The sequence below is a fragment of the Maniola hyperantus genome, chromosome 7, assembly GCF_902806685.2.
Source record: "Maniola hyperantus chromosome 7, iAphHyp1.2, whole genome shotgun sequence".
NCBI classification, from domain to species: Eukaryota; Metazoa; Arthropoda; class Insecta; order Lepidoptera; family Nymphalidae; genus Maniola; species Maniola hyperantus.
The window spans coordinates 8323436-8347082 of NC_048542.1; the positions used below are offsets into that span (position 1 = coordinate 8323436).

Sequence of the window (23647 nt, forward strand, 5' to 3'; positions counted from 1 at the left end):
AGGCAAGGCATTAAAGTGGGAACTTTTGACATGGCAGTTGACCCATAGAGTTAAAATGGCGCCTGAGAAGTCATTTTGTACGGACTATACTGACAGACTAGGTAGGTACCTACCTAAAACAACTATTCATAATGTTGGTAACTAACTACTTTGTTACTTTTGTAAGCTGTGAGAAAAAGAATATAATTATGCACGGAATCCTACAAGAGCGAGGCCGGCATTTAAATCTCTGGAGCTGCGGAATGAAGTAAGAATGAGCACGCGATTGGTTGATATGGTTTGATCCAAGGAATATTATTTACTATAGGGATTAGGGAGGGTTGATCAGTCGCCCCAAGGAGAAAGGAAGTGGCAAATGGCAACACTGCAAGTTTGTGGGAGATTTGACAATAATATATATCACAGCTTGACATTGACATTGACAATCCTTCAATTTATTTATTTATTTTCAAAACAAGGCGCTTGCAAGGCGCATTCAACATGGTTAATGTTTTTGTCTTGCTGTGTTGATTTTTCTCGAAGCTGTCAACTGTCTTGAAGGTATCCTTGTCGAGATAACGTAATATGATGTTTAATTTAATTAATAAAAAAGTGTTTGTTTGTGGGGTTGTGGGGCGGCGGGCGAGGGTCGTAGGCCGTGGCGACTGGCGAGCCATGTGACTCGGTACTACGCAGCGACCTTCGTCGCCGCGTGCTCTAATATAATCTGGTTAAGTGGCTACTGGCTAATGATTGAACGCTGGGCAGTGGACCTACGGCCGACCTCGCAAGACGCGAGACTTTGCGATTACCACTTTGTTTGTCAACTGCAGGTCGGGTGCGACAGCGGCGTTGGGCTGGCGGCCACGGCATAACGACTCTTCACCACGACTACCGGCATCATGAAACCTCGCGACGACTATAGAAACGGCGATGGTAAGTAAAGTATTTAGAACTATATCACGTCATTTAAACTTTTTTTGTTAGCTTAACTTTGTTATAAAACATACGCTAATGTTAATTACACATGCGTTTATGTTAATTTACATATTGTAAATGGTCATAAGGGTTAAAAACCGTACCTACCTAAATTACTGTCCTGGCTTTATATTATTATGGAACAAGTTGGGGTTTGAAAATGAAAATGAAAATGAAAATCTTTTTTTATTCGTATAAACTTTTACAAGTGCTTACGAATAGTCGGATGCATCTACCACTGGTTCGGAATGCCTTTCCTGCCGAGAAGAACCAGCAAGAAACTCGGCGGTTGCTCTTTTCAAATATTTGATATAGGTACAAGATTATGCCATGTATAAAATAGTATTTGCAGTCTTGTGCGTTGCTGGAACGAGCTGCAGGTCAAATCCACGCTCTTTTATCATTTAGATAATCTTCAATTGTGTAATATGTTTTTTTCAGGAGCATATTTTTAATAGATTTTTTAAACTTGTGCAAAGGTAAGTCCAAAATAGTTTGCGGGATTTTATTATAAAAGTTTGTTTACCTATGCTCAATATGTAAATCCAAAATTAGCAGTTTATCACAGGTAATACAGGTAATATCTGTAGAGACATTTGTTATATTAAAATCCATTAATCATTCATTAACTTGTTTATATTACAAACTGAGACAAGTAGATAAAGTTATCTAAAACCTGTTTGTTGGACTTCAATTTGTGTGTTTTATTAGGGTTCCGAAGTATACAAGGAACCCTTATAGTTTCGCCATGTCCGTCCGTCTGTCCGTCTGTCCGTCCGTCCGTCCTTGGTTAATCTCAGAGACTATTAGTGCTAGAAATCTGTAATTTGGCATGGGTATAAATATTAATCACGCCAACAAAGTGGTGAAATAAAATTGTGATAAGTAGTTTTTTTAGGGTAGCTCCCCTACGAGAAAAAAAAATTCATCAATATTTTTTTCTCGTCTGTTACTATTTGGGGTATCATTGAATAGGTCTTTTAAAAATACTGTGGGTGTGGGAACATCATTTTTCGATATTTTTATAAATTTTTATGATATTGTTTTACCTACACTTCAAGGAAATTACAAAATAATTTGAAATGCATATCAAAAGTTGCGTAACTGGCAGGAACCGAACCTGCATCTTCTGGGTTCGCGCTTGATGCTGTGACCACTCGGCCACGGTTTCGCTTACTGCCAGTGACGAAATTTGTGATATGTATGTTCACTCATTACTCACTCTCACAGTACACGCTCTCACACTCACAATAATATGATGTTTTAAAGTGCTAATTTTTATTGGAGTCAAGTGTGTCGTCCCCCCCCCCCCCCCCCTTATCAGCCAAATGGTAGTATATAGGAACGTGAAAAAATTCACAGCAGGATATAATCAAATTTAAAGGAAAACTATCATGGCTAAGTAGGGTTCACAGGTTAAGGAGCAGTGGCGTACACAGGGTTTGAAGCCAGGGTAGGCACTAGTTAAGTAAGAGCCTGTTTACTGGCAGGTCATTATGAAAAATATGCATTGAGCTATTCAACTGGGGTAAGCAGTGCATTTATGCCTCTATGACCTGCACGCCACTGTTAAGGAGCTATAACTGTTTTTGAGGTTAATTATTGTACGTAGATATTATGAGTTGCATACTGATGTATATTATAGTTTTATTGTATCCTTGTGACTATGGAACCCTACACTGCGCGTGGCCCACCACACACTTGGCCGGTTTTTAATTTGTAATATAAGTATGTAAATTATTCTAGAAGTTTGCCCTAGGGACAAAGCTTTAAAAACTTGTTCTATTTCCACAATAACCACTTACCACAGTTGTAAAAAATATATGTTATCTTTGGGTTTAAAGATCAGGTCATGTAGTAGAGCAGAGCAGAGCAGTAGAAGAAACAATTGCTATGGACATAGTTATTTCTTATTTATTTATTTATTTATTTACTAACTTTCTCGAACTATGTGCTATCTCCAACAGCTCAAATGATGCTGTACCTAGCAGCATATGATAGGAATAATGTAATCAACACTACATGAAATTGAAGCCCTGCAAAGCCAAATAATGATGAAGGAACATGCTTAATTTTTTTACCCATGCCAGAATGGAGATGGTAAAGAATATGATGATGTTGGGAGTAAAAGGTTGTGAATGTACTGCATAGTAGTTTTTACTATTACAATCCTTGGTCCAGAATTTCAATCAAAACATTTTTAGATCTAAATGATAGGAATAACCTACATAATTTTAAAATCGCTAATTTTCACACCCGGTGCTTTAAGGTGTCTAATGTAAGTCATTCAATTTCTCCTTTTATAGATTTTAAGTCTGTTTCATAAAATACAATTATTACACATGTCTTACTTAAATGAAGCATCATCATAAAATAATAAAGTGATGCAGAAAAGCCAAGGTTTTTCATATTATCATTAAGTAATTATTATGATATTATTCTGTCCATAGGTGGTAAAATGCCATGTTTGTTTGCAGTGTTAATGACATACTGATACACTGGTATATAATTGTTGGTTTACTTTGTCTAAATAAGGAAACTAACATTGGTTACCAAAACGAATGTTAAATGCCAAATGTCGCGTAGATATTTGTTACGAATGAATTGAACTATAGTCCTTGATAAATACTTTTTCCGCAATGTTTTTTATGCTAACTAGTTAGGTAGAGTTTTTCAGTGAATTCATTAGATTGTAAGCCACTGACTGGAAATCGATGTAGCTGCATAAACAACTTTCAAGGCTCTTGCAAAGTCAATTACTATTAACTGTAACGTGACGCGAAGCCGCGTGTACGCCGCACTGCACCCGCTGCGTCTTGACTCCAGGGTGCCTGTCTATTGAAACGGAGCAGAGATGTGCTCAGTAGACTAATGCCGGCGCTACATTGCACGAAATTTCCGTCACCGATGTTCTGCGGCGGAACTCATAAATTTTACTACATATAATACGAAGCTGCGGTAGCCTAGTGGTTAGGACATCCACCTCCTAATCAGACGTCGGGAGTAAGATCACGTACCTCTACCTTTTCAGAGTTATGTGCACTTTAAGTAATTAAATATCGCTTTCTTTAACAGTGAAGGAAAAAATCGTAAGGAAACCTGCATGCTTGAGAGTTTTCCACAATGTTTTCAAAGGTGTGTGAAGTCTGCCAATCCGCACTTGGCCAGTGTGGTAGACTATAGTCAAAACCCTTCTCACTCTGAGAGGAGACACGCCTCTGTAGTGAGCCGGCGATGGGTTGATCATGATGATGAATATGAAATCAAATGTAGTGATGTTCCGTCGAAGAAGATCGGTGACGGAATCTCCGCGCAATGTAGCACTAGCCTACTAACCTGAGGAATGACGCGTTAAATTTTTTGCGTCATCTCTGTAATCTGATTAGTCTGCCGAACAAGTCTCCACTCCTCTCCGCTTCACTGGACACGCGCGACACACAAAGCGTGGCGGAAAAACACGGAAGGATACCAAAATATACGATTCTAACTATAGTGTGCTATACGCATTAAAGAACTTCACATTGCATAAATTGAACAGATACGACAGCAGCGACGAGCAAACGTAGCAACGCCCGCTCCGTATTATAAATGCCTTCACACAGTTCCTCGAACAGGTAATGCACCTGGAGGAGGCGAAAATCATCTCGTCCAAGAAGCTGCTGCTGTTCCTGGCGGCAATCAGTACTGGGCGAGAATTGTGAAATTGGGGCGATGACAATAGATCGGCAACGGTCAATGTGATACAGGCACAGGCACTTCGCAAAAGTGTTCAATAAGATATTATATAAAAACTAGCATATGCTCGCGACTTCGTCCGCGTGGACTATACCTACGACGTATTAATTTACGACCACTATTTTACCCCCTTAGGAGATGAATTTTCTAGAATCCTTTCTTAGCGGATGTCTGTCATAATAGCTACCTGAATGCCGAATTTCAGCCCGATCCGTCCAGTAATTTGAGCGGTGTGTCAGTCAGCTTTTCCTTTTATATATAAATATATTATTAAGTATACTTTTATTTATGCGTAGAATACAAATTAAGTCTAGTCTATAAGAACCTTGGCAATCCGCTAACGCTAACTACATTATTATAATAATTCAGTTACCTACTTAATACCTACCTATTATACTTATCTCATGAAATATTTTCTGTTTTAACTTGTAGTATTTTAATATTATAGCCAAGTATGTGGGTATTATGTAATCACACGTTAGATATTGACAATTATTTCCGCATTCTATGTAGACTATATATACGAATACTAAAACGTGCCATTTCATAGGAGAAGGCTATAGCAACGAGTATGAATAGGTTTAATCCCGAGTCCCGACTCCCGAGTTAAACAATCTACGCTCTATCTACTCGTACTTTTCACTTCGATTGCGAGGAAATGAAACAGTGATGCGCTACCGCGACCTGTGGGTGAGCTCGCTCTCATACTTCAGATCTTTTGGTCATTACGTATGCTCTAGCCGGCTGTAGCCATACATCGATAAATCACCCAACGCGCAGGTACAAGGTCAGAGGCCTTTTAACAAGACTTCAAATATGTAGACTGATATATCGCCTACTCAAGTTCAAGGCGACCTTTTGACGTGACACCAACTGTATGAATAAAGTACCAGGAGAGCATAGGAGCCTAGGCTCAGGCACTATCCTTAAAACACTTTATGCCTACGTGCTACAGCCCAAGAGCATAAATTAAAAGCAGTTTAAGTCCGCTTACACTCGGTATAAAGAAGAACTTTCGAGTATGGGAAGTGAAAAAACTACTTCGCATGTACTGTTAAGTGATCAACGGCAATGCGCATTGCGCAGGTCAAATCAATGAAGCACACTTAGGTACTTTAAACGAGTACGTACTCGAATAATGGAGTGGATACCTAAATCTAATAGAGCAGTTCCTACTTCCTATAAGCTTTAGAAGTGTGCAGTTATCAAGCCAAATTTTGGCCACATCTCGTTTACCAAATCTGACCAACTCCATAACGCCCAGCCCAAACCCTTCGACCTAGAAAGCTGAAATTTTGAAAATAGGTTCCGTTTGTAATGTAGACAAGTGGTAATGCCGGATTTTTGAAATTCCCTCGGGATAGGGAATAAAGAGGTGTTTTTTATCGCCGAGTGAACCCGTGGGCGGTCGCTACTGGCTAGTATTATAATAATAGAGAAAGAGCCAGCGCATGCCAGACCTTCTTTATTTTATAAAAGCTGAAAGTTTCTCTGCGTATTATCCACAACACTGGTTTGTTTGGATCATGGTGGCTTTGCGAGATAACAGGTAATAAAGGTGTAAAAAATCTTATGTCAAAGTGTAAAGTCTTATATTTCTAAACTTAGTGTTGTGGCAATCCCCTGCCAGACAGCCTTAAACTTTTAAACTTTGCCATGATACTAAGTGTCTGGCAATGCATGACGTGATTATCAATACTATTCTGAAGAAAATATAAAAAAATAGACTTTGTCGTAAGAAATACCTGTTATCTCTAAAAAAAGCCACCATGATTCAAACAAACATCCAAACAGACGTTCCTCCGAGTGTTGGAGACAATACGTAGATAAACTTTTAGCTTTTATAAAATAACGGAGGTCTTGCACGCGCTGGCTCTTAGTCCATAATGACACTTGCGAAGTCTGCAAGATCGCAGTGTTTCAACCAATCGAAGATAACGATCTATAAATTGGCAATGATAGATTTATAATTTCTACTAGGTATCAACTTTCCGAATATTCTTTCTCGTTTCGAATATCCTGTGGGAACAAAAAAGTCAATCTCAATTCTCATAGTTACAGTAGTGCAAGATTAATTTTGTACCTATCGCGATCTAATCATTACTCATATTGTATACTGCTACATTTTGGCCTTCGCTCGGTTGTGTTTACCTCTTTCGTCACGAATTCGATTACGGTAGATATGACCTAAATAAGTAAAAAAATGAATCGCGAAAGCTCTACCTCTTCATCAATATTTCTTCATGAAGACTTTTCGTGAAGTGATGCCTGCATCGCAATCAAGAGTTCACAGTTCATTTGAGAGTTATGTTAGATATATAGGATGTAAATACTTATTCCTATTGTTTGAGAACTTGTCATAATTGGCTTAAGTACTATGTCTGGATATTTTCTTTGGAAAACTTAGGCATGGGTGGTAGATAGATAAGTGCAGGCATTCGTTTCGTCTTAATGTATAAAACAATTAAGCAATAAAATATGAATATGATGGCAATTAGGTGGGTATTTTTCATATTTGTATGTACTTTACGCTGTGCCTTTATCTTAGTAATCATTATAAATATTATATAATCATCATTATCTGATATTTTAATCTACTCGCGCTTAACTGATAGATAACAATAAAAGCGCATGTTTTTTGGACATCAGTTGTTTTTTAAATGTGACTTCTTTAATCGTCATCATTATCATCATGATCAACCCATCGCCGGCTCACTACAGAGCACGGGTTTCCTCTCAGAGAGAATAGTTTTGGCCATAGTCTACCACGCTGGCCATGTGCGGATTGGTAGACTTCACACACCTTTGAGAACATTATGGAGAACTCTCAGACATTCAGGTTTCCTCACGATGTTTTCCTCACCGTGATATTTATGCTGGGATCGAACCCCTGACCCACGATTAGAAGGCGGACCTAACCTAACCACTAGGCTATCACAGCACCTCTTTAATAGATGATTTCTGAGTCTGGAATAAATTTAATCAACCGTTTTCCCACCTTGGTAGGGTCTTTTGACTTACTGAGTCTATTGCTTTTAGGTCTGCGTTCACGACGTCCAGCCAGCGCTTTCTTGGGCGGAGTCGAGATTTAACTGTACCTACTTTTTTATTCAGATACAAGTTAGCGCTTGACTGCCATCTCACTTGGTGGTAAGTGATGATGCAGTCTAAGATGGAAGCGGGCTAACCTGGAAGGGTTATGGCAGTTTTTATTAAACCTATGCCCCTTTGGTTTCTACACGGCATCGTACCGGAACGCTAAATCGTTTGGCGGCACGGCTTTGCTATTAAGTACTAGCCACGGCCAAAGCCTTCCACCAGACTGGACCAGAAATTTAGAAATTATAAAATTTCAAACCCCTGCCAGGAATCGAACCCGGGACCTCCCACTTATACGGCCACAATGCTTATCACTGCGCCAGGGAGTTAAATTGGTACACTGGTATTTGAAAGTTGACCTTTTTTAGGCGGAGCAACTTCTTCGGCGTCAAGGTCAGATGACAGCGATGGGGAAGAGACAAGCGCACTGGAGCAGGAGTTACAGTTGGACGACCCAGAGGCTCCAGCGAGAACCCTCGCTTCACTCAACGCGCTGCGAAAAGCTCGGCAGCATTATGACGTGCTGCTGGCGTCAGCAGGCGAGGAGGTAAATCATTGACTAGATTTATTTTAATTAGGTATGTTCCTACTTTTGAATTTGATAAATATTATTCCTTTATTATTAACTAGGATAAAAATAATGACGCACGCTGAAAAAAATATATTAAAATCCTAAAAAGATTTACAAAGTTACAGGCATTTTAATTTTGGAGTGGGAAGGTCTTCTATCACTTTCTCGCAAAACGAAAATTTGTATAAAACCGCACGAAGCTACTATGGCATTAGTAAGGTGTGACGTCAAAATGCTATATCGCTATCTCTGTCTAATCAGAAATATTTAAATGCGTATAACTTTTTTGTTATTTGATCGATTTAATTAGTTTTTTCAGTTTACGTCATTATTTTTATTCTAGTATAAAATATAAAGTAATAAAAAATTGGAGTCAAATACCCAATTCTATATTATATGTAGTATGTATTTTTTTTTAACTAAGAATTTTTGCATAGCTCTGTACTGTTACCTTAATTTGTGTGATGTGTATACACAATTATACACGGTAGGGTAATATAATAACCAGTCGCACCTGCAACCTAGTTACTAGTGAATTTCAATACGATTTTTCATCATCATCAACCCATCGCTGGCTCACTACAGAGCACGGGTCTCCTCAGAATGAGAAGGGGTTTGTCCATAGTCTACCACGCTGGCCAAGTGTGGATTGACAGACTTCACACACCTTTGAGTACATTAGGAAGAATTCTCAGGTGTGCAGGTTTCCTCACGATGTTTTCCTTCACCGTTAAAGCAAGTGATATTTAATTACTTACTTAAATCTTACTACGCACATATTAACTCCGAAAAGTTATAGAGGTGCGTGCCCGGGGTCGAACCCCAACCTTCGAATAGTGTCTTAACCACTAGGCTTTCACAGCTTTCGATTACGATTTCTACCATTATTTAAATTATTTCACAAGGAAGGTTCATATGTACCTATAGATAGGTAGGTATAAAATAGTAAGGATGTGAGGATGTGAAAATGTAGGTAGTTTATTTTCCTATCAAATAAAGAGTAAATAAATAGTAAAGAAATTTAATTAACTGCTGTATTCACATTAATTTATTCTGTACAATAAGTCCCCTGTGAATAACCTAGGTATCAGCTAGTAATTAAAATATAACGACACGCAGGTGGCAGCCCACCGCGCCATTTTGGCTGCCGTCTCGCCTTGCCTGCTCGCTATGCTGGGCGAGCCGCCTGCCACAGCCGCGCCCGTGACGCTACGCATGCCCGGCGTGGACGCGGACGCGTTACGCGAGCTGGTCGAGTACGCTTATACGGGCAAGCTACGCGTGCGGGACACGGCTGCCGCACGGCGCGTGTACTGTGCGGCGACCAAGCTGCGCGTGGAACCAGTGCGGGCTCATCTCGCTGAACGGCTGCTGCGGCACGTGACGCCAAGCGACTGCCTTGCGCTGCGAGGGTTGCCCGATCTCGCACTGCAATATCGTACGCAATTAGACGCATACATTGCTGAGAACGTAAGTTAATCATAATAGTAGTTAATAAAATTATTTCGTTTAATTTTTAAAAAATCCCGTGGAACTTTGAAAGCTCATATCCGTCCCCAGGGATGCAAACTACCTCTGTACCAAATTTTATCCAAACTGATTAAGCTGATGTGCCGTGAAAACCTAGCAGACAGACAGGCACATTTTCGCATTCGTGATATTAGTATAGATTATAATTTTAATAATAATTATTTCAACTAGCAGTGGTTACTTATTAGCAGGGTTGGGAAAAAGTAAAAAAAACAGACCAAGTGCGAATCAGACTCACGCACAGAGGGTTCCGTACTACAGTCGTATTTTTCGACATTTTACACGATAAATTGAACTATTATGCATAAAAGTTAACAAAAACTGTTTTAGAATGTACAGGTAAAGAACTTTCATATGATACTCGGGTTGGTACATTAATCTTACTTTGAAAGTTGAAAATACTAATTATTTGTTCTTGAATACATTTTAATTTTTTTTTGTGATATAACCACAAATTCACGGTTTTCGGATTTTTCCCCTTATCTAAATATATAAAAGGAAAAGGTGGGTGACTGACTGACTGACTGACTGACTGACTGACTGATCTATCAACGCACAGCTCAAACTACTGGACGGATCGCGCTGAAATTTGGCAAGTAGATAGCTGTTATGACGTAGGCATCCGCTAAGAAGGGATTTTTGAAAATTCAACCCCTAAGGGGGTGAAATAGGGTTTTGAAATTTGTGTAGTCCACGCGGACGAAGTCGCGAGCATAAGCTAGTGTGTGCTATAAGAAGACCTACCTACCTGCCAAATTTCATGATTCTAGGTCAACGGGAAATACTCTATAGGTTTCTTGACAGACACGACAGGCAACGAAGTGATCCTATAAGGGTTCCTTTTGAGGTACGGAACCCTAAAAATTGTGTGCCATCAAAGCTGTGGAGGTCATTTACCCGCCTTTTTATTCCAAACATATTTCTAATCTTCTATACTTCATGAATCAATAGGAAAAAATACAATTTTTAATTACAAACCTGTGTTTTGTATCCGAATTACTGGGATACCCTTTAGCTTTATGCATTTCCAGTTCGACGAGATATGCTCGAGCGGCGCGCTGGCGGCATTACCGCTGATCCGGATCGAGCTGCTGCGCGAGACGAGCCCTGAGGGCGGGGAGGAGGCGCCCGCCGCGGTGGCCGACGCTGCCCTCGCCTGGTTGCGTGACCACCATGCTGCCAACTTCGACGTGAGTACGAAAAACCTGACCTTGTGCCTATGGGTTTAAATTTTATTTTCTTTTGGACATTTAGGAGTCGAGTTGCGCACTAATTTCTTTGTAAAAATTCTGTGACTTTTACGGGGGAAGAGGTAACTCACGATACGATTCGGTGTGCCTCGGGGCCTCTTTGGTAACCTGTCCTAATTTTTCCCTTGTTTAGATTTTTCCCCAACGAGTCTCACCCAGAGTAAAAATGTGATTCGATGTGAAAAAGATTCCGTGATTGGGTGTAACTCGTTGGAAACCCATTGGAATTATTTTATTGTTAGGAGTTTTTTCTCAACAAGTCTCACGCAGAGTAAAAATTTGACTCGTGAAAGAGATTCCTCGATTGGGTGTGGGTCGTTGGAATCCCATCGGATTTTTTCCTCATTGGGATTTTTTTCTCGAGTCACGCCCAGAGTAAATGTGTGACTAGATGTGAAAAAGATTCTCAACGCGTCACATTTATTTGTTTGTGTTAAAATCTAGTTTGAGACTAGTTTTCAAGCTAAGATAATTCGGTCCAAATATGACAGTTGGACGAGCTGTGTTCGCGCACACACTTGCTGTTCGTGGACGGCTCGGGCTCGCTGCGCGACTGCGGCGAGCTGCCAGCTGCGAGCGGCGACGCGCCCGAGCTGCAGGAGTACCGGCGCGAGAGGGAGCGCGAGCGGACCACGCGGCGGCGGGACCGGTTTAGCGCCACGCCTTTCCCGGAAGACGACCGCGTGAGTTATTGTTATTTTTAAGGTTCCATCAGAAATGTAATATAAAGGATGAGCCCATAGCCTTGTTTAGTAGTTTTGGTTAATTATAAGATTGTACGATTTACATATTTTGTGTCCAGGTACCGGCTCAGCCTCAGTCACAGAGCGGCGGGCAGACGGAGTGCGCGGTGATAGCGGCGCGCGCGGGCGCGTGCGGTGTGACACGCGCCGTGGTGGCGCTGCGCGGGCGGCTGACGGCGGCGCGCGTGGCCTGGCGTGCGGGAGGGGCGGACGGGCCGCGCGGGGGAAGGTCAGTTTTCCAATACATCCCGAGATAACGAACAAGCCGATCTTAGAATCATCAAATTATTAGGGTGGGTATCCGACCAAGTAGTTCTTTAAAAAACTTTAAGGAAAATGACTGCTCAAGTATTTCATCCACAACAATTTTTTGTGCCTTGAAAAAACTCTCAGATTTCTATTTTCTACTTACAAATCACTTGAATTTGGGAAAGCAAACTTCTTTTTGTACTGCTGCAAGAGTATATTTATGCAGCATTATAGATCATAATAAATGCTTCTTAATTCCTTATTTTTCTTGTTTAAATATAAGTAACTATTGGCAAACCAATAAATAAATAAATATAAAAAATAAATAAAATAATAATTATATTTAAGGTTAGCGGCGGAGGGCGCGGGACGAGCGCGCGCGCACATGTCCGTAGGGCGCTGCGCCGTGGGCGCGGCCGCGGTGGGCCCGCGGCTGGTGGTGTGCGGCGGGTACGACCGCGTCAGGGTGCTGCGCGCGGCGGAGGCCTACGACCCGCGCACCAACGAGTGGACACCCTTGCCGGACATGAAGCGAGCCCGGGCGAGGTTCCCCGCAGCTCGCCTCGGTAACGCCCTCTACGTCTTCGGTGGCTCCGATGGACAGACCGAGCTGGACTCCGTCGATGTCTACGAGGAGGTGAGTTGCCTTACGGCTGCGGTGGCAGGTGCTGTATAACACATTTCCAACTAGACAATCCCATACGTCATCCTAGTCGTTCCTATTGCTAATACTATCTTGTTTATACATTTTTTGATTTTTTCTCGCTTGGTGTAAAATACCGTATTGGAGCGCGAATATAATGGATATATTCCCTCAGAAGGACTCTGGCGGAGGAGCGTGGCGCGCGCGCGCCAAGATGCCGCTGGCGCGCTCGTACGCAGCTGCGGCGGCGGATGACGCGCGTGGCGCGCTGTACGTGGTGGGAGGCTGGGCTGGTGGCCGCAGTCTGCGTGCCGTGCATCGCTACTTGCCAGGTACGCACACACCTGTGTTTCCACTAGTTTTAGTTTTACGCTAGGTTCTGTAGAAATTTGGCCTAATCAGAATTAAAAGTCGTAAGCCGTATCTAATTAGTCGTTCCTCTAAAATAGGGTGAAATCCATTTTTTTATTCCATTACGATATAGCCATTGACTGCGATCTCACCCAGTGGCAAGTATAGTAAGCCACAGGTCGCCCCGCACACCTGCACAGCCCTCGCGCTAATCCAGTGCGGGCGAGCGCGGGTTACACTCGACGTAGGTACGTGTGCGGAGCGTACCCCCGCCTCATACCACGATTGCCATCTAAACCTATCGCGGACTATAGGTATAGTCTGTTCTGGCTCATCTATGTTCGGAGAAACGGACTGCGTCTAAAGCGGGTTACGATTGACAGAAGCGTGGACACCAATGTTTGTTGGAACTTGTTGTTACTATGAAACGGCGCATCAGGTGAAATGTTTATATCGCTGTGTGTATACATGTCTGACGTTCCATTTCACGAAGACCGTTTGGCGATGTTTGTGTGAGTGCACACGTTACAGTGTGCTTAGCACTTCTATAACTGTACAGATAGCGACACGTGGAGCGAGGCGCCCGCGCTGAACACGGGGCGCTCGCAGTGCGCGGGCGTGGTGTGGGAGGACGCGCTGTGGGTGTTCGGCGGCTGCGACAACTGGAACTGCATCGCTTCCACGGAGACGCTCTCTCTGAAGGACGAAGGGGCTGTTTGGGTCGAAGGTCAGCAATCTTAAAATCAGTCAATTTATAGGGTGGATGATTTTTATCAGCGCTAGCACAGGTCATGGTTTATTTCGGCTGCAAATAGAGGCTGGTGTTTGTAACACTAGCCTCAATTTTTTAACAAATGCGTTGGTGTACAAAGTATGGTATTTTAAGTTCAATAGTACCTACGCGCAAAAAAACGTGAACCTAAAACTATTGTTACACGTCCATAGGTCCGCCATTGGGAACGGCGCGACGCTCAGTGGGCGCGGCGGTGTGGCGCGCGCACGCTGTAGTAGCAGGCGGCTCCGCGGGTGCGGCGTCTTTGCGCGACACGGCCTTCCTGTCCCGCGGCGACGCTGCCTGGAAGTCGGGGCCCAAGCTACGCCGCCCGCGCGCCGCGCCCGCTCTCGTAGCCCTCGACGATGTCCTATACGCCGTGGGAGGATTCTCTGGCAAGGAGTTCCTGGCGTGCGTCGAGTGTCTGTACGAACCGGACGGGCAGTGGACGACGCTGTGCTCGCCGCAGGGCCCGGCCTCGCCTGTTAGCACGCTTGATGATCTGTCTCTACACCGGCAGAAGGTAATTGTTTCATTTACACCAATTAACGTGTTTGCGGAACACGGCGTTGCTGCCTGGAAGTCGGGGCCCATGTTACGCCGCGGCCGCTCTCGTAGCGCTCGCCTATGACAAAATTTCGTCAAAATCGATTAAAACGATGGGCAGTGAAAAGCTAGCGGACAGAAAGACACGCCTTTGCATTAATGTAGTATTAGTATGGGAACGCAGAACACTGCGTTCCTGTCGTGCGACGATGCTGCCCAAAAACGGGATCCAGGTACAAGGGGTCAGGATAAAATTTCAGTTTACTAAAATATTTAAAAAAAAACACTTTGTCAACATTCGTGCCTCGTTATATGAAAGACTAGCTTATGCCCTCGACTTCGCGTGGACTACACAAATTTTGAACCGCTATTTTAATCCCTTAGTTGAATTTTCAAAAAACTGTTTTTAGCGGATGTCTATGTCGTTAATAGCTATCTGTATGTCAAACTTCAGCCCGATATCCATCCAGTATTTTGAACTGTGCGTTGATAGGCAGATCAATCAGTCATCTTTTCCTTTTATATACTTAGATGATAATATTTTGTTAGCAGGAGATCGCGCCGCAGGAGAACGGCGTGAGCGCGCAGTGACGCCTCCGCCCCGCACATTCCAAGCGCCGCGCGCGCTATCCCTGTTAACAGCATTTATCTCAGAGTAACGGTCAAGTAATTGAGCATCCATACTATTTACGTAACTACTGCCCGATGTCATAAATGGGGGGAGTTCTTCTTTCGGCTCTATATTTTTTTGGATGCTCGGGTCTAAATACAACTTAAAACTTCAAGTGCAGTGCGTAACGTGATACTAACGCTGAGTCCAGCGTAGCTCACATGTATGTGTTGCGTTCTTACGCACCAAGGAATCCTGTATAATTTATGTATCACTTGACCACGACGCTTTACGAATGTCTTAAGAATTTTGTACACAGAGCCATGTCCAATTATCCATTAACAAAGATACCTGACTGAACAGTTTTATATAAATACTTTTATACATAATTAATTCAGTACTGAATGGCATTCCAAGAAAGTTTAGTCTGTACAAAATAACTCCTCACGCGCCATTTTAACTCTCTGGGTCCACTGTCACAATAAGACTAAAATCGTACTTTTGACATGAAATTTGACACAAAAAATAAAATGGCGCATGAGGAGTTCCACTTTACGTGTTATACGCTTGTTATCTCATGGTTACTCTGAGGCATTTACAAAATAAAGATTTTATATAGTAGGAACTGTTAGCGTATTGTTTCCGACGCCATATTTTGGAACTTGTTAAGGGCCAGCGCAGACACGATGCAGCATCAGCGATTTTGCTGCATCGCGTTTTCACGATCCTGCGTTCGATCGCTGTATTGAAATAATGGAATCTACTTGATCGTTGTCACTGGAGATTGTATGTGTGCAGAGCAGAGCGTTAGATCGCGGCATCGAACTTCTAAAAAGCAACTAAATTACCGATCGCTGATGCTAAAAGCGTCGTGTCTGCTATGACCCTTAGATCCACTTGCACCAACCCGTTAAAGGTGTTTAAGTTAAATTTTCCGTCTGTCTTTTTCTTGCCAACCCTGAAATGAACTTTAAAAAATTGTAGCAGTGTAACAAAAATTAACTTAAACCAAATGAAGTAGTTTGGTGCAAGTGGAGCTTAGTATTTTAACCTTGAGTATTATATTAATTAATGTTTAGATGAAATTAGGAATATTAAAAAACTCCCGCGTTAAAAAGAATATAAATCTAAGCTAAGCACCACATTGGTTCATGAACCAACGTTTTAAGAGTTTTGATGAAATCAGTTTCGTTCGGTGCGACCAGATGTATGATCAACTTTAGTTGAGACGTGGATTGAAATGATTTATAAAAATCCTCTAAAATCTGCCATCAAATAGGTAAAATCAGTGCATTTGTGTAGGGAGTTATAGGTACATTTATCATGGTATATAAATGTAATTTTTAATCAGCCGTGCGCTATCAAATCTACCTCAAAAAAAATTCGAAGCGAATATTAGGTATCGGAAGATATCCAATTCGACCCGTAGAAATTAAAGTTCGTTAAAACGCGGTGCGCGGCTGCGAATTGATGCCTTTACATGCATTTTTATAATTTTTTATTTATAATCGCCTTAATCGTTATGTATTTATAATGATGTATTGTATATTATGTCTTTATGATTTTAGAATCTATTTTAAAGACAGTGAGACACAACAACATTTTAATAATTCATAAAGTGATTAAAATAGGAATTGGTTCGGCGCGCGAGTTGCCTTAGAGAACAAAAGCGTTGTGTATGCAGAGTATTTGCCTTGCAAGCCGTACTTTTCAAGTGGCATTTGTGAAGTCATTGACGTTTCTATTCTTACTAAGATCGCATCCATATACTTATATCTCGGGAAACCTTACTGCTCCAAATAGATTTAAGATAGTTAAGCAAATCGAATTTAACACATTGTAATGAACTAAACTTATAGCATGCATTCCATACTAACACTCATTTAACGGGATTTAAGCTTCATTTACGCCAGAGCAACATAGTGCGACATTGCGACATGCCACAGGACCGCATGGTACAATAATTTAAAATGTAGCCAGAATTGCCAGGATTAAATAGAGTATTTAATAGATGCATAAAGCTGCAAAATTAATGTTTTCATGTGTAGGATGCCGTATTGTCGCATATTGTTTCTCCAGCGTAAAACAACCTAACTTAGTTTTAATCGTTCGTTCAAACATTGGGATATTTTCTTAATACGCCAACGGTGAAAGTAATTAAGATTTTTCGTTTATTTAATACTACAGTGGTGCTTATTCGGATGTCCACAACTTAACAAAGTGACAGGTTTTAAGCCTACGTGCTAACCCTTTCATAATGTTCGCTGCGGTAAACCATAGCACTACATTCAAACTTGTCAATTTAGGTAGGTAAGAGATTGTGTCCAACCGAATTATGTACCACCAATTTCGATTCAGAATAAACGCAGCGCAAGCAAGTGAAGCACAATGGACTAAATTGAAAAGTATAATTTGAAGTGAAAGTTCATGTTTGCATGCGACATATATGTATAATATCAACCGGGGCTGATTGCGCATTTTGAGAAACGTCGTCGGCTACGCCCAAACGATCGCAAACTGTGACGCGGCAATGTCGCTACAGACTCATTGCGTGGAATGACCGAAGGTTCCAGCGCGCTTTCGCTGCAGGACTAATGCGGCTGACCGCTCCGGTATGCGTGCGCATCCGTTTTACTGCGCCTCTACCCGCATCTCTGCGGTCTGACTCGCTACGTAAATTCTAAATCGTACTTTACCATAACGTTAAGGTGATGTCTAGATTTATACTGGTTGGGATTCATTTTAGCATGCCACCGGCGGTGGTTCTTTCTATGTATATTGGTTTGATGTATATTTAGGTACCTACTGAGTTACAGCTGGTCTCTTGATGTAATTTACGGAATTTTGCATTTTTACACCTTAGCTACAATAATTAATATTTTTGAGCAAGATGCGAATTTCGGTGCGATCTATTTCGAAACGAGACATTGTTTTATTTTGCGGGCCTTGGTCATCACTTTGACCTTATCCAATAGGGTACCTCATGTTAAAAAATATGACACGTTACGTTAATCGGCCATTTGTAGGTGCATAACGATGTTTGAGCGTCCATATTAACAACGCTCATTAACTTAAAAAGTTACACTACGGCCTCGGAATATTTATCGAGTAGGTAGGCGTGGGAACGCCCCGCACACCCGCACATCCCCCGCGCTAACCCGGTGGGGGATAGCGCAGGTGACGTGCAGGTTTGCGGAGCGTCGCGTATGTCGAATAGGTGTCGTACGTTATAGGTATATATATTAAACAAAAGCATTAAAATACAATATCTCCCTTGCATCTGAGATTAATTGAGTACTAAATACATTCATATTTAAAAACCTTTGTTTATGTCACGTATTGTACATAAATTGATTACTTATACAAAAATCAATGTAAAAATGTATCTATTTCGATTCTCCAATGATGTGTTTTGTTTTATAGTGTCGTGTTTTAATTTTAATTGAATGTTATATTATGAAATACAAAATATGTATTTATAAGTATCTAATAATATGATTTTTACTATTCAAAAGACTTCAGATTTTCTACTTTTGTCTAAGGAGTTTTGCCAGCGAGCGATCTATTTTTACGCTCGCAATATACTTATAGCCTGTGATAGCCAGTCTCAATTTCAATTCAAATTATTTTATTTAGTAGAAGATCTGTGGCTTATTATCTAAATATTTAGCACTAGCTGATGCCCGTGACTTCGTCCGAGTGAGGTTTAGCCTTTAGGTTTTAAAAGAATTTCCGGGATAAAACGTAGCATAATATGTCACTCGGCAGGTCTTTAACTATACCCGTGCAACAAATCACGTCGCTCCGTTGCTCAGTTGCGACGTGATTGAAGGACAAACCAACAAACACACTTTCGCATTTATAATGTGAGTGATTAATCGAATCGTGTAAAGTGAGGAAGCTTTCTCGCACTTCAATTCTCTTAAGTTAGTAAAAGACACTATTTTTATTATGGGCTATCGATTTAGGCCTCATTTGAAATTTTCCTATATTTTATTGGCTGTATCTTTCATTGTAACTCGAAAATTCATATCCTTGAGGTTTTGATAACTTATTTCCATAGTTTTCGAGGAAAGGTGAATAATATTTGAGCATAATATAATAATAAATCACAAGAATTTACGTGTTTTCAATCAATTTGTACCGACGCGGAAGTCGCGTACGTTGTGAACTCGCTCATAAGGCAAAGTTGACACTCGATACTTTCGATTACGCGCTAAATTACTAAATAGGTAGTTTTTGGATACCTGTTATATAATCCGTACAAAATGACTTTTCACGCGCCATTTTAACTCTGTGGGTCAACTGTCATGTCATTTAAAATAAGGACAAAAATCTCAGAACATATACCTATAGAAGTAGCCCTATCGTGACTCTTACTGTATAAGTTAAAGCTAAATGTATTCAAGCTCTTAATAGAACGTGACGAATGATCTTTTTTTTTTACCTTATCACCGTGGCTACATTGTTTGTTTCTCAAGATGTATTTTATACATGAGATCTTGATCACAAACAACGTCAGGTGAGGTTATGTTGACTTAAGTACGGTCTATCTATTTTAAAGAAATAATTGATTTGTTTTGAAAATTTAATACAATTTTTCTTTTTGAAGTTATTGTGCAATGGTGGGTTGTAGTATACTAGGTTACAATAGCTGAAGCAAACGTAAAATAGACGGAATAACATTTCACAAATAAGTACCTCTGCTTGAGCGAGAGGGGCTATAGGGCCTAGGGGCCACGCTAGTTGCATGTCTGTGACTAAAGTCGTACTTTTGACTTGAAATTTAAATTTAAAATGGCGCGTGAAAAGTCATTTTTTACGCATTATAATTAGAAAATTAATTCACCTGCACATTCTATGACCACAGAAATCAGAATAAGTATAGAAATGTTAAAGAAGTGTTAGATTGTCACGCGCCGATGCATAGTCACCTATTGTTGCGTGTTATTGTAAAAGTGGACTTATTTTCATATAATATTTTTGTAAAAATGCGTTGCCCAAAACCGGCCACAAGCAGTCCCCCATTTCTATTACCTTATCTGGAGTTCTGTGGTAACCACCTTGTATAGAGATTTGTCATTCGTAATTATTGTTGAAAAATACGATAACATTATCCGGATAAGGAATATTATTGATTGTTTGATCTTGCCTAAAAATTATCGTAGTATTTGGTTGTCGGGATTAGATAAATTATGTAAATAATAATAAAATTGCAACTTATCACAAAGTTGAATATTGTTGATTAATTAAAGAATTTTCTTATTACTTTTCTTGAAAGTAATATTATCCGACTTATCCCAAGATAGTCGTACCTATGTGAAATTAGATAATATTGTGATCACAGAACAACATAAAAGCACATCTGCTTCCACCTGATAAAGCTTTCTATTGTAACCTTTACTGGTTTAACATAATTATGTAACTATGACACCATTAGCTCCTATTTTGCAGTAAATTAAAAAAATGTTTATATGCCAAACATACCAAGTGTTGTTTTATTATTCAAGACCTCGGTAAAATGTTCAGGATTTTAGTAAAATAACGAGTTTATAATAATTATTATTAGTATGGTGTGTTGTGTCCTGACTCCTGGCGTATCAGAAGCATATCGGTTTCATATAAGCATATATGCTTATATGAACCGATATGCTACCTACCTATCCTACCTACCATATACGGTAGGTAGGATAGTTAAGATACTTAAGGCTCTTACTCTTCATCTATGTCATTAATTGACACGACCTAAACATTAAAGCATAGATCATATAGATATAGGTATTATTTTTCATCTTTAGTGGTGTAAGTATTCAGCGCCATCTATGAAAATTATCTCGAACGTTGCCTGGAAACCTTATTTTGGCTATAAGAAGGTTACCTACGTCGTTGAACTGCGTCGTGGATTAACCTACTAACAAGAAATAAAAATGCATCAATAAATTTATGCAAGAGTATATTTTACGCAGATAGTTTTTACATTTCTGATAAGAAATAAAAAATATCAATGTGTACAATCTCGTTACAGGATCATTTATGTCTGCTTATAATATAAATCATACTAATGATTTTTATCTACTTAGATATTTATGTAGTTTGGAAAGTCACGTCGCAACCTTAGATATACACAATGTTCATTAATATGTTCAAGACGCTCAACGGATCCTGCCGTATACAAAAGAGCTGTCGTCATTTTCTTAGGCGAGAAAAGAAAAAAATACTCTGAGCAACTATCTAAATCTCGTCCGCTGAAAGTTTATATATTTGTACTTTGCCTTTGAAGTCATAGTTTTTGTATTCACGAAGACGAGTTGTTTGTATTTAAGTCGTATCGGTTTAAGTAGAAACACTAATGTGTGCATTTGCGAACGTTTGCTCACGACTGATTGGTCCGACAAGCACACACACGCAAAACTCTGGAGCGAGGTTCGACCAATCGGAACGGTCCTTAAGCGTCAACGCGCCCATCATAGACTAGTTTATACTTCTTTATATACTTAAAATGTATGACACTGATCTGACGCCGTCACGCTCGCGACACACCACAACAATATACAGCACAATAAATATTACACATCGAACTTTAGAAAGAGATAATAGGCAATCGGCAACTTCTCTTGTAAGCGTTCTCTGTCATTCATATCTACGTGATGTTTTCTACTGACTTTTCAGTCTCAACGACGAAGACAACTTTCTACGAAACCGATACCATATGCCTCTCTCTTTCCAAAGTTCGATATGTAATCTATCATGCCAGCTGCCGGGTACTGTAATGTGTATCAGTACTCCCCATTATAATCAACACTTCAAGTAAGAAATTTCAGCAGTTTCCAGCTGCCATAATTCTCCACGCTATCTATCAATCTACAGAAGCGACGTACCTTCCAGAACCAAGACGCTGTCACTCAATGCGCGAAAATATTCCATATTATTGAAAATAGGTAAATAGGTATATGTATGCTTCCGCGAGAATAAAGAACGGCAGTTTTGCACCAGAGAGGTCTAAAATAACAAATAAAATAGAGATTAATACCTACAATATTTAAATCTAAACAATGTAATCTCGTCACTGGATTTAGGATTAATCTATACATAATATAAAACTACCTTACATAATTCTTTGTTCTTGCGGTGCGCACGCATCCTAAACGCACAAGAAGCAAGGCGATCGCGAGCCTCATCCTGTCTTCAGCAGTTCTGTAAGTTATTGTGTCATTTTACATTTCGCCAACGTTTATAGAATTCGAGCGTCGATACACTTTAACTTCAAAGTATAATGGACCTTAATTGCCTTGTTCTAAAGCTCAAGTCATTAGTCATCCATACATCTATCTACAGCCAGCAAGCGGAAACCTTGCGAAATAAAAATCGGTGATACTGAATATTGTACATGACATATCGAAGAACTTTAGGTCCAGCATAAAAACTATAATTCTAGGCTCAAATTCCATCAACGTTGGCGAAGCGTAATATCTCATTCTAACCTTACCGAAACAATATGATTAAATATCTATTTTATCTTATATTATATGGCGCTATGTATATATTGTGGCGCGGACATAGTATCATAGGTACATCTTCCACAGATCATAATATATGACGTTATTTTACACAAGAGAAAAGGCGGCCACTCAATCTCGCCATTCCCACCAAAATAGATTTTATTAATTGTAGCGCCGAAGACTAGGTGAGGCTCAAATTACACTAAATACATGGCTCTGTTCAGATTAAACTCTGATCAATACATACGAGTACAGTTCTTGCAATTCACGAAGACGAGTGAACTTTACTTGTGGTTACGTCATTTACATGGGCATTTCGTAAGTATGCCTGCATATCGGACCAATCAGTAGCGAGCAAGCGCTCGCAAACGCACACATTTAGGTGTACCTTACTTGTACCGATACGACTTGAACACAAGCACGAGCCACTCGTCTTCGTGAAATGCAAAAACTATACGCCCTGTGTAATTTAAATTAAAGGTACACCTACTCAACAATTGATCATATGCTAGTTTTTTACAATCGCACGTGCAGTAAGGCTTAATTTTTCTAAATTTATTTAGTAATGTCATTTGTTTAATAATAGTGTACAAAGTTACTTATTAAAACTTTGAGTAGTTATCTACAATAGTTTTAAGGAAAAAAAAGCTGCTTACACACTGGGGCCGATTCTCTTGTACACAATCTCTAAACTAAACTAAATTAACAGGTCTAAATTTAGTGCCATTCTTTTCCGCAAGCAACATTATGAAAGGGATAGCAATAGATTTAGACGTGTAATTTTAGTTTAGTTTAGAGATTGTGTACAAGAGAATTAGCCACAATGTTTGGCTAATAAATGCCTCAGCGATCCGATAGTGGATTATATTGTTTTACCTCCTTATTTAAATTGTCTAAAAACATTAGGAATTCTTTAGGACTGACTTTTCAATCGTAAGATAACCCAAGGATTAAATTTGACAGACTTCTTATACAATAACTGTGAAAAATTAGAGTTTCCCAAATTAAGGATTTAATTGAAGATTGAAAAATCAGGTCCAGTTTGTGCATATTTGAGTTTAACAAGTAATTTTGTAAAACACTTTATGGCAA

The 23647-nt window shown here is 40.2% G+C and overlaps 1 protein-coding gene across 4 annotated transcripts; it reads left to right on the forward strand.

Annotated features, from left to right (window-relative positions):
• Nucleotides 1-404: 404 nt before the first annotated feature.
• Nucleotides 405-20546, forward strand: LOC117983995 (influenza virus NS1A-binding protein homolog A-like). Of its 4 annotated transcripts, none has more exons than XM_069499639.1 (12): nt 405-540; nt 813-915; nt 8160-8338; nt 9482-9832; nt 10924-11082; nt 11634-11825; nt 11945-12114; nt 12483-12771; nt 12953-13109; nt 13688-13855; nt 14074-14423; nt 14996-20546. In XM_069499639.1, the coding sequence occupies exons 2-12, from the start codon at nt 882-884 to the stop codon at nt 15035-15037; spliced, it is 2091 nt and encodes a 696-aa protein (XP_069355740.1). In that variant the 5' UTR covers nt 405-540; nt 813-881; the 3' UTR covers nt 15038-20546. The 4 variants fall into 4 exon arrangements, with proteins under 4 accessions (XP_069355740.1, XP_069355742.1, XP_069355743.1 ...); XM_069499641.1 differs by having other exon boundaries at nt 14999-20546; XM_069499642.1 differs by having other exon boundaries at nt 12956-13109.
• The last annotated feature ends 3101 nt before the right edge of the window (nt 20547-23647 follow it).

Excerpts from the sequence above, each read along its gene's own strand:
- LOC117983995 (XM_069499639.1), top strand. The coding sequence starts at position 882 with ATGAAACCTCGCGACGACTATAGAAACGGCGATG. Across the intron at positions 12,772-12,952 it reads CCGTCGATGTCTACGAGGAG|AAGGACTCTGGCGGAGGAGC; the intron begins GTGAGTTGCCTT and ends ATATTCCCTCAG. Across the intron at positions 13,856-14,073 it reads AGGGGCTGTTTGGGTCGAAG|GTCCGCCATTGGGAACGGCG; the intron begins GTCAGCAATCTT and ends ACACGTCCATAG.